The 15,862-nt window shown below is 38.6% G+C and overlaps 1 protein-coding gene across 1 annotated transcript in view; it reads left to right on the plus strand.

Annotated features, from left to right (window-relative positions):
- Window positions 1-74: 74 nt before the first annotated feature.
- Window positions 75-15,862, plus strand: part of LOC116650008 (phosphatase and actin regulator 4-like) — a 44,698-nt gene continuing 28,910 nt past the window's right edge. The window contains exon 1 of the mRNA XM_032433327.2: window positions 75-220. Within this exon, the coding sequence (XP_032289218.2) occupies window positions 97-220 (124 nt within the window). The 5' untranslated portion in view covers window positions 75-96. The remainder of the gene's footprint in view (window positions 221-15,862) is intronic.

The following is a 15,862-nucleotide window of genomic DNA, read 5'->3' on the forward strand; positions in this document are numbered from 1 at the left end:
TGCCCTCCTCGTCCGCTGAGCTGGAGCAGCAGCTGTGCGTTGTGGCCAAGATGCAGAAGTCGGTGACAAACTGTGACGCCGCAGCGCAGTAATTCCATGGATTTTCTTAATTTTGAGGAAAAACGTCAGCTAATTGCCTCCTCGTTGTCTCTTTCTGATATTTTGCACAGCCAAAATCAAGGCAATGCCAAGGAATCGAATGCAATCAATGCGAATGGTGGTAAGTTTTCAAAATTTTCCGGGCTGGCAACTCTGTAGATTGCAGAAATGTTAAATAACATAGTTGAGTAGTTATCAGTATTAAATAGTTTATGTTGTTACAATAACATAGTAAGATATGTTATTACAATAACATAGTATGTTATGTTATTACTGTAACAATAGCATATATAAATCATTAAATTTTTACACGACAGAAACTTGGAACCGTGTAGAAATATAAAAAATGGTGTACTATATAATATATTCATTTGATCTTATCCTGTCGAATCTTCTGAGCCCAACGACAACAATTTTATGTACATTTTATTATCGCACAAGTTCGCGAGATTAAGTTTCTGATATCTTATCGCAAGCTATCCAACAAATTCCTTTACTTTCTTTATGCTTCGTTTTTGTGTTGTTTTTGTTAGAAAAACAATTTCAATTCGCTGCCCATTTCCATTAAATTTCCTCCATTAATCGCTTCGATTGGTTGAGCTGCGAGTTTCAAGTTAAATGAAATAAAATGAAATGAAAATAACTATAAAAACAGTTTTTGTTATTTGCTGCCATTGTTTCAATTTGTTTTCCAACTTTACTTTTTTTTTTTTTATCGATTGTCTGTTAACAACAACTTTTTTCTATTTGTTTTTACACATCTGCCGCAGAACCGGAAATGTTTGTTCTTTTGTTGCCCAGCGACGTGCCCCAAAATGGTTCACTGCACTTGAATGTGACCGTATGAATAGCTGTGATGGGGGGAGAGGGGATATTGGTTAAAAAAGGGGGCTTGGCATGGTTTGAAGTTTGCGGAATTGGGGTCCGAGCAGCGACAGAAGAGTTGTCAACGCTTTTGCTGTTGTCCACAGCAAACAATATGAGGTGGTATAGGGAGGGGGGTAGCGAAAGAGGATTACATGTGAGAATTGTTGTGGATGCTGAAGTGGGTTAACTAACACTAGTTTTTGGGCTGTGCAAGTTGAACAACACTCGCAAAAGCTCTTAAGCTTGTCAAATTACTGTTAATCCCAGATATGCATCTCGTTTTGTTGATTTGGGCAAATCATTTGCATTTATTTTATTTATTTATTTTTCGAATTGGCTTAATTGTTTTTATTTCTTCACACCTAACAAAGCTAAACCATGTTCGATTAAAGCAGCCCGCTCCACTCCACTGTCCACGCTGTGTAGACTTTTTATGAGGCCGTCAGTCAAGTTTACCGCCCGCTCCCGCTCTTGATGATGCTCATCAGTTGATCGACTGAGTCATAATCGTCATCATCAATCAAAGACAACAAGAAATTGGAGCTGCGAGCGTAAACAGTGTGTGCTTGGTGAGCGAGCGAGCGAGTGAGATGGCATGAGTGCATTCTCCAAAATATACGTAACGCATAGAGCAGAGGGCGTAAATATATTTTGGTGATCAAGCGGAGACTTCTTGTTGTCGGCTCGGTTCGGCTTTCAGGCTGTGTAGAGAGCCGAAGTGCGGTGTGCCTGAGCCTGATTGCAATTTCAGGCACATTCCGAATGACAACAAAAGCAACGCGAGATGCCCGTCTATTTTTAGAACTTTCAGAATGCAGCGACGTCTGCTTGGTTTATTGTTGTTGCATTTTATTGGTATTTAAATTTCTGTTGGCAATTAAAATGCTCGTATTTCAAGTTCAAGTGAGAGAGCACGTGTCGAAGAGAGCGTACAGATTGACCGAAAGAGAGGGAGAGAGAGAGTGCGAGAGAGGGATAGAGCGTGCGATACGAAATCGTTGGCATGGTTAATTAATTCAGTGTGTCAAAGTGAGTCGATGAATCATTTCATTTGTTGCCGCTGTCGCCGTCAACGTCAACGTCTCAGTCAATAGATTGTTGTTGTTGCTGTTGTTTGCTTGGCTTTGCCTTTGTTAACCGCATTCCGCGCATTTTTTGCAATAATTTACGAAATTACAGCGCATTTGTAGCTAAAACAAGATTTGCGCCAAAGCTCATGTGAAGTGTTTTTTGTATTTAATCAGTGTTAAGTATCTGCGAAAAAGGCGCGCAATATCGAAAGCAACAACCTGTAGAATTTGTTATTTAGCCGCAAGCCGCATCGTAACTGTAGATGAGGCACCTGAGTTAAATTAGGTGTGTTTCCACTCAGCTCAGCGGAAATTCCATAAATGGTCTGGGCGCTTCCCACTCTATTTTAAAAGACGAAAATCAAGCAGAGTTCAATGCTTTGCCAAATTTATAGACAAACGTTTACGGATGTGAGGGCAAAGCAAAAGCGAATAATCAATTGCAAAAGCAAATCTCTAAAACGGATACTTGTGTTTGTTTGCCGAAGTCTGAATACTTTTTATAGATGGTCTTATTATTTCATCAGGAATTGTGTAACGCATAGAAGAAGACACCTCCCATAAGGTCTATATATTCTAGATCTGCATCAAGAACTGAGTTAAGCCAAGTCCGACTGTCCGTCTATCTTTTTCAATGCTCATTTTTCATTCTTTTTAAGTCTCAGTCTTAGTTTTCACATCCGTAATGCCTATGTCTAGAAAGTGTATTAAGTTTTCGGCATGCCGAATATATCCTTACTTTCTCGCTTTAAATCATTTTCTAGCTTTGCTATTGCAGCCCATAATTCTCCATTTATCGCTTCCGTTTCAATCAACCATTTATTGCTTTGGGAAAATTTCCCATTTCGCTTCTCAAACCAAAATCAATTGTTCTAATTTCCGCTTATAAATAAAATAGAATGTGTTGTCCAGTGTGGGGGCGGGGAAGGCGGACGCGAGGGGGGTGGAGTATACAGCCATGACTTTGCTGGGAAGTTTATTTATATATATGAGTACATTTATATAATTTGTATCAATAGAAAACAATTCACATCTGGCAATTATTTTGCAACGAAAAAATTGCCTTCAATAAAACATAAATCGAAACGAATGCGCCCTCTCTCTCTCTCTCTCTCTCGCTCGCACTTACTCTCACTCGCCCTCTCTCTGTCGTTGTTTCTATTTGTCGCTCTTTAGCTTCAATCCGCCAACGTTTTTGAATTTCGTTTAAATTGCGAGCATCAAACGGTTTTTCTTCTTCCCTTTCATTTCCCCTCTGGAATTGCCGTCAATTCCCGATGCTGTACTCAACTTCAAACGGACTTTTTCTTTCTTTTTTTTTTTTTTATTTTGCGCACTGCGAAAATCGATAATTTTATTTAGCCTATCGATAAATTGCGCCAGCCCCGCCTACCCCCGTGCTTCAATGTCAGCGCCGCCCATTTGACGTTCAGTTAAATTTCATTTGATGGCAGCATTGAGAATTTTTCCTTCGGCCTCTTTCAATTTGCACGCCAATTTCGCCTGTCGGCCATTCTGTCAGTTCTTCTGCTGCTTCAGCTTCGATTAGAGCTGTAAAAATACGGTAGCTATCCAATCAACAGAGTTGAAAGAGCTAGGCGAGGAGAAGTGCGAGGCAGTCGCAGAGGCAGTAAATGGCCGGCTGCAGTATTCATAAAGCCAGATAGATACTCAGAAACATTCACGAGAGCTTTGCACAGTAGCTCGGTTTGAAAACAAAACAGGCTACAAATATGGAATGCGAAAACAACAACAACAACAACAACAACAACAACAACGACGACGAGGAGAATAATAATAACAAGAACGTGTGGTTTACGCCGAAGTTTAATTAATACCCTTTTGGACATTTGTCTTATGGTTTTCTAGCTATGTGATAGTATTGAAGCTCATGAATGCTGATTTTGTTGAAAATATCTTGGATAATGGATTATTTTTTCATACAAAAGTCAGTCTTTGACCGATTCTTCCTATAGACCTATATTATATAGTGGTGCGATTTGTTGTTATTAAAGCAGCACAGTTTTAACTAGTAAATGTCGAGTTTAGTCCAGATATCTTAACGCACTAAAAAGTTATACATCCAATATCCCACTTTGCGACCGATTGTTCCTATGGCAGCTATATGATATAGTAGTTCGATATTGGCAGAATAGTGAAACCTCGAAATGCAAGTTTGATTAACAATATATTGATAAACAGCAAAGGGTAGGGTATCTATATGATATAGTGCTTCGATCCGGCTCGATGCGACATATTGCCTGCAATAACAAGATGGGATAGAATTAGAGAGACGGATCTAGCTCGTCTGTTGATACTGCTCAAGAATATATATATTTTATGGGAGTCGGAGATGGTTTCTTCATTCTTCAATTCATGGCAGAACTTTAATACCCTCTAAAAGCATATATATATATAAACAACACCACAACAACAATTTTGATGCACGCAACAACTTTAAATTTAAAACTGACATGTGAAGAGGCCCCCCCCTCGCAACGCCCTTGGGGGTCGACGCAGGTGCAGAGACGCTTGTCGTGTGGCGACACAAAAGGCTGGCCAGAGAGGATAATTTCTTGTGGGTGGGGCTGTGTTATTTATATCTTGAAAGAAGCGACAAGGCTGCGCATAGCCGGCAGGCCTGTCGATTGGGCTGGCTGACTGTCTGGTTGGGCCGGTCGACCAAACGGTGCGGTTAGTTGGCGGCTCTTCGGCTCTGGCGCCCAAATATAATTTGATTGTGATGCCCTGTAAATGGGTGCGACAACAAAAGGGTATGATACATATATATGTGCTTTATATCTGGAGAAAACGAAAGTCGAAGCTCAATGAACACACTTTTACGCCAGATCGCAAGTTTCGTTATCGATTTCTATCGATATATTTATCGAAAAATACAAACCAGTTTAGAGCATGGAAAACTTCTATTAAATATCGTAAGCAATAATTATCGTTATTATTAAATTCAGTTAATACCAGAAATATGGCTAAACTATGTCTTCTCTTTTACTATATTTATGTATATTTAATAAATCTATTAACTTCTCAGATTACAAACTAAATCTAAGCATGATATCATTTCTAGGGGTATTACTCAGTCGTGATCTGTAGATATTAGCAACTGCCTAGACACTCAAAGGCTGCTCTTTAGGACGGACTTGACGGCGCCAATTGACAGAAAACGTTGAATGAAACAAATTTGGCTCTGTTCCCCGCCCCTTCCCGTCCCTGCCTCACCCCGCGCTCGCTGTTACAGCCCATTCGCCATATTTCTATGGCACGCTAATCGAAGGGTATTAATCAATAAATTGACGTCGTCGAGTGTTTGCTGATTAACTTTGTTATTTTGTTGCGCCTTCCCGCTTCGATATTGTAATAAGACCCTTCCTCTCTCCCTGGCCTCGCTGCCTTCCGCATCAGCTCGCCTTGGCGATTTCTTACGCAAGACAACTCGCAAGTTGTTAACATTTCCCCATTTGTTTACAAATAATTTTGCGCTCTATGTTCTCAGCCCACAATTGTGGGAATCTTGTTGTGGGCGGGCATCTTAACGAAGCCGGAGCCACTGAGGTGCTAATGGGGCTCAGCTCATCGTCATTACGAACATCATGATCATCTGGCACGTTATTATTATTCTCATCATTTAGCTAAACGACAAGTTGTATAAGTCATGTTGTTTTTATTGTTTTGTTGCCAGTCACGATTTAAAAATAGCTGCAATCGAGCTGTGCTTGGGTTGGGTTTTTAAGTAACTATTTTTCCTACCAGACGCAGTTATAGCTTAGGTTTTTTCCCTCTTTTTCATTTTTGGCTTTTTGATAAGCAACTTGATAGCATTTTGTATGGTCGGTCCAATGAAACTCTTTGTCATCGATTGGCGTTTCGTATTTGTATGCGAAGATAAGAATTGTTTGCATAAAACGTGAGTTTACCGCGTGCCGATAACTCTGGCGTCTCAAAATGTGAGCGGGCTTAAAGTGCGGCCGAATTCTTGAGAAATTAAACAAAATTAAGATTGTTTAAATGGTTTTAACAGTATTGTCATGTAAGAGACTAGAAATAGGCGGCGTTGCGCGGTTCAAAGCGAAATATTAGCTTTAACACATCTCAAGTTTTTTAAGTCCTGAGAAAATGAGAAAAAATTAAAAAAAGATTGAGCCAAGTATATAATTTAATTACGATTTAGCAAAAAATTGTGCTATATTTGCCATCGATAGTTATCGATTTGTAGTATATCGATATCTCAAAAGTGGTTTGAGGAAATTCTGTTTATTTTAATGTTAATGAAGAGCTTCAAAATAACTCAAAAAGCTCTCCAGCGCAAATCTGTTGTGCTCAATTAAAATTAGTTTCAAACAGCACAAGTTCAAGTTCCACAATTCGAGGTTCAAGTCGAAAACAACGTGTACAGTCTATAGTTCATCGTGTGGCCTTGAGGCCAACAAATTGCCACTTAAAATAGAGTTAAACTTCAATTAACGAGGCCCACTAAAAAGCGCTTAAGGCATTTTAGCCAGCGGCGTCTTAAGACCTTTTTCGAAGCGTTTATAAAAAAAAGAAACGCCATAAAATGAAACCAGTCATAAGCCAAAGCCAAGATGAACCCACGAAGATCAAGCCTTTCTAACTGCGTGATTAATGCGACACGCTGCTCCTAATGACCCTCGTCGGACACCTCGCGCTTCTCGACTAACTATGACTTAACTATGCCAATAAACTTGTCAGTTGACACAAATCACAAAATCACAATCACAAAATCGAACATTGATCGATCAACAGAGGCTGCACCCAAAGCTGGGCTAACACTCGAAGGAAATCAAAACAAGCTAACATTTGAACTAGAAAAACGTTGTGTGTGGCAAAGCCAATAAGATGAAGAGAAAAGGTTGAAGTGTTAATGGTTTTGCGGTCTTAATGGAAGTTTTCTATTAACAATCGATAAATATCGATTTAGGGGCATTTAAATTTCGTGGCAGCTGGGGGAAATCGAATTGGAATTTGGGCACATTTTAATGTTCCCCATAGATTCGCCTTTTCCTAAAAGTTCAGCCCGCTTACATTCTCGTAATTACATGACAATATAAATACAAAGTGATTAAGGAATGCACTTTTTTTGCCCAGCTTGGCTCTTGATGTTGACTAAGAGTTGCTCATCTCGCTGTACTTATTGTTATACTCTTTTAGAGAATATTATAAATGGATTAATGAAATGTGTAATGCCCTTCTATGCATCTCCCAGACATTCTTCAGACATCCTTCAGACTTCTCCAAGTACATAAAGTATTTACTTTCGAATTCATATTGCCATAAATATGTCCCCGTCTGCCTATCTTTCTCTTTCTAGGCAACTTCGCTCTAACAAACTTCTTTTCTACTCAAAATATCTGGACAAAAACTCGTCATTTACTAATTAAACTATGCTGTGTATGTATTAACCAAATCTATGAAGATCACACTAATATATAGGAAGAATCGCTCGAAAACTGAGTTCTTTCCGTTTCCTGCTTTACAATTCTCACATATCTATAAAAGGGTACTAAAACTTCGGCTTGCAGCAATTATTCTCACTTTCCCGTTTTTTCTTATAAGTTATATATGCAAATTCGCCCCATTCAGTCAAAAGATGAGACGTTTTCAATCGGTCAACGATTGGCTGCGACTTGACGTTGATTTTGATTGTCTCAGATGATGATGATCTCATGTGTGCTCATGTGGCACGTGGCCAGCGCCACTTCATTAAAATGTGCTTGCTTACTTTTTTTTTCGCTTTTCAATTTTCCCATTATTAATGAAGCTATAATAAGAGTGTGCTTGTATCTTTCAGCCAGCTGCATTGCAGTCAAGCTCTCGCCTTTGCTTTAATTAAAAAGGGGGGGAGATTGAATTGATATCCATTCGGATGCGTGTCAGGTGATTGTGTCGCAATGGGGCTTAGATAAAAACTAGTTCGCTTGCAATCATAATTTCGCTTATCTCAGCCGGCGCATTGTTCGATTGTTCAGCTGTTGCCCGTGTCCAGCCCGTTGCGAATCCGTGGAAATCTGCCAATTTTTTTTTTTAGCAGCGTGCAAGTTTCCTTATGCCTCTCCTGCCAGCTGCTGCTTGACAAAAGTTTTCCACTAGCTTGCGGAAAATTCAATTAACTGTATTTAAAAACACACAAAGGATACAACTTTAGCCTGGCGATGTGTCTGCCAGCAATACACTTTGTAAGTGTTTATCTAAAGGCTTTTGGCTTCTTGTCGGCTGCAATATTCAAGTTTTAATTGCCTTTTGATCAGAGAACAAAGTTTTAAGCTTAAAAATCAATTGAGACGAGTTGAGGGCTTACTAATTGAAGGTTTTAAGCAAATGTGTTTTATGTGTAAACTGTGCATTTGGTTAGATTGATTAAATATATATGAGCAGCATTAACTAGCTGGTTAAAGAAGGGTTAAAATTGTTGAATAATATCGATAATATTGCTTTTGATCTTCATTAAACATCAATGGCAATGCTCGAATGTGGTACTCAACTGTCGACAATTCACGCTTATAGCTTAACTAACAACATTTCTGCCAGCTTAGAACAGAGTATTTGCGCAGTAGTCGGTTGCACCCTATTGATTTTATTTGCGAGTTTTAAACCCATTCGCATAATATTTAAGGCGTTTTGTTGCTTTGTTTTGATAATTAGTAGCAAATTGTATCTAATTTATAGACATTTGTTAGCCATTCCACATAAAAAGCAATTTACTTTACATAAAAGCTTATAATTCCCAACTGGTTAAGGCACGCACCTTGCTAACTCATGATTATGTGGAGACTGAAAAAATATAAACAACATTTCTGTAATTTTTTCGGCCCCCTTTTCATTAGATAATATGTGATACTTTTTCTTTAGCATCTAACCTGGTTATACATAAGAGGGTATAAACCACACTTAGCCTTAAATATGAGGTCTTGTACGTTGTTGCTATTGTTCGGTAGGTAGATCAAAGTAGCTCGCAGTAGGGAACCTTCCTCTTCGCAGATACTATTTCTTCTCGAATGCGATTTTGCTGCCTGTTCCACAGATTTGTCTTGCATAGCGCCAAACTGGCGCTCTTTTATATTAAACATTTCTGTCAAAATTAAAATAGTTTGTTAAAATATTTGCTCTTATTTGTTTGGCTATGTGAAACTATTTTGAGATGACAGCAATTCAGAGATAAAGTCCACGCACAATGATTCATCTGCCTTGTTTTAAAGCTAACCAATTTAGCAAGCAATTTTTAATTGCCACCAGTCAAATGCAGTACATTGAAATGTTTTTTAATTAGTTTGGCGTGCGTTGTATTGTGTGCTCTCTCTGTATCCGTTGCAGTAGCTGTATCCGTAGCTGTATCTGTATCTGTCAGATACGTATAGGCAAATGCGGCCCACATACATATGCTGTTGGTTATTAAACGCAGATTGTTCGTTTTGATTTACACAAGTTTATGTTAATTGAAAATGAAATTTTATTTGTTTTTCTCTATATTTTCTTCGTATTTTTTTTTTTTGCCTTGTGTCTCTTTGTTTTGTGCGCAAATATTTGGCCATATGCTGCCTCATCCGAATTTGTCGGCTTCTGTTAGAGCCTCGTTTTATGCCCAACATATTGTCGTTGTTTTTTTCTGTGTGCTCTGCTTTTTGTTTGGGGCTTGTCCCAATAAACTTGTTTGCCACAGCCACTTTGGGCGACAGAACAATGTTGTAAATTTTTTCAACATGCCACCAGGCAGCTAACCACATGCCGCAACACACCCCAACGCAGCTCTCCTCCGAACTGAAATCAAATTAATACAAATTGTTGCTGTTGGTAATTTGAGCTGCCTGCGGGTCACAGACACTGCATATTTTCGCTTCAGTGCATATTTTCATTGCCCTTGCAAAGGGTATTTTATATTTATCACAAAGTGTGGCAGCTCACCAGCCATAAGGCTTATATTTTATGTGACTGTTTATATATAACGTACTGCTCTCTTTTGAAGTTTTACTTAACTCAGCCGCATCGAATCACTATAACATGTTATTCCAAATATTGCTTACTAAGCACACGGCACGCTCCTAACATAAGAGCAATATCGAATCTATAACAAGCTTTTGTATTGTGTAGCCCCCGTAGATATCACAGATCCAAAATGGAGCTTCCCAGGTTTTATATTTCCAATATAAGGGCAAAAAACAATTGGAAACCTTAGCTATATTATATATCTTCCATATCTATCATATATATCTATATCAACTATCGCTCGATTCACACCTTTCTGTGGCTAACATACAAAAATACATCACACATCTCTCATTACGGCAAGAGTATTTAATCTTCGTTTACGCTTAACTTGACTCTTGTTTCTAGTTATTTATTTTAATCATTTAGTTTATTACGAAACCTCTCTAGCTCACCCTTGCTGGCACTTAAACGGCGCCACATGCGCCTTTCTATGCGATTCTCTGGGTGTTGTATTCATTTCTCTGCTATTTTTACTCGGCATTCGGCTGATTGAATGTCATTGTTGGCTCGTGTAACGAATATGTCAAATGTCAGATGCAATTTAAATGCAATTAGCTGCGAGTTGTTTGTTGCATCGAAATGCCTTTTAATTGGCCCAAAACACGCGCCTGCAACAACCATAAAAACAACATCTTTGTGGGATATATCTGCATGTATCTTGTTGCTGTGTTTTTTTTTTTTTTCGATTTATGGCCATGCGTTTAATTTGCCGTTTGTTATATTTTTCGATCTGTTGTGTCTGGCTCTCTGCATTTTCCCATGAATCATGGCTATTTGTTATTCATGACTTTTTTTTTTTGTGTCTCTCATAAATCTTGCTACCTTCCCCCACTCGTATCTCGCTCTCATTTGATTTCTGGTTGCTTATCGTCACAATATTTTGACAATTGCGAGAGTTGCGCGTTTGCCTATACACGTAATCGCCGGAATTGTCTATCGTAATTGACTTTGACTTTGACATACGCGTGCAAACTGTTAAACGATTGAGGGGAGGGCGGGAGGTGGCTGATTACGTCTGCTGGGTTTGTGCTTAGGAGTTACAAATGCCGCGTGGTGGGTAGAAAATTGACTAACCAGTCAATGCGGTGCGTTATAAATAGGTGCTCAGGGCGAGTCGGTTTTCAAATAAATTATGGCTTGCATAATAACATGTAATAAATAGCTAAAAAACAAATAAATGTGAGTGGTAGATTGAGGCAATCTGCGGCCATTATATGTAGTCATATATTTCTATATTTATGTTGTTTGACAGCAAAAGAATTTGCGGATTATGTAGCTGCTTATGTGTTGATAAACAGCTAACGAAGCAGCGCAGCCAGTAAAACGTTTACGAAGCATAGAAAAAGTAACAAGCTGTAGCTGTCTTACGTAGCTGAACAATTCTCTAACGGAGCGCAGCCAGTAAAACGTTTACGAAGCATAGTAAATAACAAGGTGTAGGAAAAAGAGTATATAATAGCCTATACTTTGTTTTATGTAGTTAATGCAGCGCAGTCAGTAAAAACGATTACGAAGAAAAGAGAATCGATTCACGATCCTAAGAGTGTGACCATAATATGTTTTACGGGGCTGTACTATTCTGTAATGAAGCGCAGTCAGTAAAACGGTTACGAAGCATAGAAAAATTAATAATATGACACCACAGCCAGTAAAACACAATTTTGTTAATTTCTAATTATTATTAATTAATTAGACATATTGAAATTACGGCATTCCAAATTCAAGACATACCCTCAAACGACTAATTTGAATAACTCATTCCGAATCATTTGCTGTGATAAAACTTTCATTTTATTTTCGTCTTGAATAGATTTGTTTAGTTAACTTTTTCTCTAGAAAATATTCTTGCCAATATGAAAATCAATAGCTCTAACAAGCTGATATTCCAAAGTTTCTCTGCAAGTTTTTTCTTCTTTCTATTATATTTTTTTTTACGATTTCACATCATAAACCCAAAGTCAACAACTATCGATAGTAAAGTTATGAGCAGCTGCAGTTGTTACCCTCTGATCTCATCCCCGCGCGCTCCAAAGTTTCTGTCACTTTTTTTTTTTTTTTATATTTTTGGCATTGGCTGCGCTTCAGTGCCGCAGCTGTCATTCATATAAGCACACACACATCACACTCTCACATCACACACAACACACACACACGGATCTAATGCACCAACTGTGGTTCCATTGCCAATGTGATACGCTCACGTTTTCTATTGCCTGCGCAACGTTGCGTATACGTAATGTGATTTGAATTTTGTGCATGTGCACTGAACGCTTTGCTGCGCTTTGGCAACACGGCGACACTGCAAAACAAGTAAAAGTATTGTAGTCGACAGTGCTCGACTTGAAGATACCCTATACTAAGCGCCGAGCTGACATTAGAAACAATCTTGCTTCTATGAAAAATGGTTTCTCGCATTGCTCTGATTGCTTAGAGAGGTTCTCTCGAATATATGTCTCAAAATTAAAGTATGATTTTTGTAGCTTATGCATTGAAAACTATGCCTCCAAATCGATATTTATCGATATTGAGGTAATGTAGGAGATATCGAATATAAATGACTCGATTCGCTTTCATGTCCATGAAATGAAAATATGTTTCTAATTTCAGGCCCTGGTTTTGTTAGTTTCTGCTTTAAAGATTATGTCTCAAAATCGATATATATCGATATTTTCCATTGGGAAATATCGCATATAATTGGTTAGACTTATTTTCATGGCCAAATTTATGTTCTTTCCATACGAAACTATTTCCGATCTTTGGTTCTTTTAGTTTCCGAAGAAGACAGACAAACCTAGATCGACCTAGCTTGTACTTTATGTGATCGAAAATATCAACTGTTGCCTGTTACATAGATTCACGCCAAATCATAATACCCTTTTTTCACACTCTTCATTTTTAATGGCTGCAGGGTATATAAAACAGGCTCAAGTAGCATCAATTTTCATTTTCCATTGAGCATTTTCCATTTCCGAAATGCCGTTGTCAAAATACGTGCCAGGCCAGGCGTGAATTGGGCTGCCCCCCCCCTCTATGACACACCGTACCCCTGGCCCCAACCCCCCCGCTGCCTGCCTGCGCAAAGCAATTGCCCCTGCGCCGATTGGGAGCCCACACACGGTTCGCGTTTTTATCTCATTTTTTTGGCTTTTTTTTTTTTGTTTGCCAGCGAGTAATTACAATTAATTTCAGGTTTCATATTGCAATCAAAATCGACAGACAGGCGGACGGACACGGCAAATTAGTTCAGTAATCGCCTTGTTGTTGTTGTTTTTAGTAATTCGTGTCTTTGTTGTTGTTGTTGTTGTTGTTGTCGTTACACTTTTCGCTGTATTTTGTTGTTGTTTGGGCGTCAATTGGCATCGCCTGCGACCTTCGAGCCAAACAATTTTTGTGTTTGGCTTTTGAAAGCTCTGCAAAAAATCGCACAATTTGCAGCAATTTATAGACCAAATGTTTTTTTTTTTTATTTTTATCCATTTTTGTGGGATTTCTTGCCACTTGCTTTCTTTGGCTGACATTTAAATTTTTGGCTGGGGTTTTTCCTTTGGCCTTAATTAGGTTTTTGGGTTTTTCACTTTTGCTTATTTTGTTAAAATTTAAAATTTTTTTTTATTTTTGCATTTTTGTTTGACTTCTGACACGTTGACTTTTTTCTTGGCCTGAAAAACTGACAATCTTGTTATTATTTTGGTTATTTTTCTTATATTTTGTTAAATAATTGCTGTGCTCTGTGTGTCACGTTGTGTAAATATAAATTCGTTGCTGCGATTGTTGCTGTCAATTTGTGTGGCTTAGTTATCAGCGCTGCCCGAGCGTATATCTACATACACACACACACACACATACGTACACACGCATACCTGTGCATTTGACTGAGCTTTAAGTGGAGCACGACAATTGACAATTTACATAAGCCATATACGATATGTACAACATGTGCGATATGTGCGATATGTATGTGCATAAATAGAATTGCGATATAATTGATTGTCGCAAGGGGAAGGGGTAGCTCTGATAAGGCCGTGAGTAACCAAAGCTACCAAAACTTTGGCAAAATTTAGACGCTTTGAATAGTTGCTGGCCTTTTGATCATAATATGAGATATGAGATCTATATTACTTATGCTTATGCAAATCGAAATAGAGCGTATTATATAAAGCTACTTCCTCAACATTCTACCTTGTACTGCGAATTTTCCCAGCCTTGTCAAAGTCGAACCGTTTTTTGGGCTTAATGACTTTTTTTTTACCAAACGAAATCAAAGCAAAAAAAAATTGAATTTTGTTTTTGAATTTTTGGCCAAACTTAAGTTGTTTTTCTTAACAATTTATCTTAGTCTCAAATTAAGTTGCTTTGGCTTTTTTTGAAATTTTAAATTAATTAATAATAATTAATATAAATTGTGAATAAATTAAAAGCTCAGCTAAAACTTGAAGCCAAATGCGATGCGATGTCAAAGACGTAGTTGAGTCTTTTGTTTAGCATCTTCTAAAATTTAGTTTGGGGATTATATTTGTTTTTTTCGAATACAATTCTTTTTGGCTAAGCGCCTGCCCATATTTATGTTGTGCTTATAAATTACTTGTTGTAGAATTTATATAAACAAAAATAGTAGTTTTTGTTGTCAGCTGTATGTGTTATGGGTCTGGAGGTATTCAGGCGGGAGAATAACAGCACAGTGGAGCCACAACAACAACAGCAATAACAGCAGCAACAACAACAACAGCAACAACAGCAACAACAACAACAGCAACAACAACAACAACCACGACAACCACGACAACCACAACAACAAGCGCCAACAATGGAACCCACAACAACTTTCGCGAAAACTCGTTTTCCACGCGTTCGCATAAAATATTAAAAAAAAAATGGTTGTTGTTGGTTGATGTTTTCTGTTGTTGTTGTTGTTGTTGCCGCCCTTGTCACTTATTTAGAAGCCAAATCTGTAGCCAGTGTGTGCCACACGGCCAAAAACCCGCTGCTGCATCCATTGAAACGTACAGCAGTTGCCGCTGTTTCCCCGCTCTGCTAAAAACCTGTTTCTACTTCGCACAGGCCTAAAAATATGTAAAAATAATAATATAAATAAACAAAAGCAAAAAAAAAAAAAAAACGACAAAAAATCATTTTTTATGTTGGCAGGCGACGTTGACTGCGAAGCTGACAGCGTTTCGGGGGCTTTGTTCAGTTTTTGTTTTTACGCGTTTGTGAAAATTCTCAGCTTGAATTTTCATTTACTTTAAATATGCTCATTTCTCTGGCGCCATTTAAAATGCGGCAACGTTTCCGTTGTGGTTTTTCATCGCCTTCAGGCTGTGCAACATTCAACAGCTACACTTCCAGTGGTCTCTCTCAGTCTCTGCCCCGCTTGACACACATTCTGTACCTTTGCCCCTTTGTCGCTGCCCCTCGTTATGCAACTCAAATCAAGCATGAAAAGCTGCTTCAACAATTGACCACAATTGGGACAGCTGACAGAGTGCGGCCTATAACAGCAGCAGCAGCAGCAGCAGCTCACAGCGAACGTGCCCCAGTCCGGCAGGGTGCCGGCTGCCGCTCGCTGGCATGGAGGAAGCCAAATAGTTCTTAGCCCATTTGCCACATTTTGCGGTATTTATATAAATACACTCTATGTGAGGGCCACACAGACTGCGGCTTCAAAGAGACGCCCAGAGTGCATCTAAGAGTATACGAACTTTAACTCAAAAGTGTCACAAAGTTTGTGACCAGAAAACAGTGTTGTGTAACAGCGTAAGCTGAGTGTACTTTCATGATTTTATGAATTTTAAATAGCCAAAGTTTCCAGA

The sequence above is a fragment of the Drosophila virilis genome, unplaced genomic scaffold (genome assembly GCF_030788295.1).
Source record: "Drosophila virilis strain 15010-1051.87 unplaced genomic scaffold, Dvir_AGI_RSII-ME tig00000111, whole genome shotgun sequence".
Taxonomy (NCBI): Eukaryota; Metazoa; Arthropoda; class Insecta; order Diptera; family Drosophilidae; genus Drosophila; species Drosophila virilis.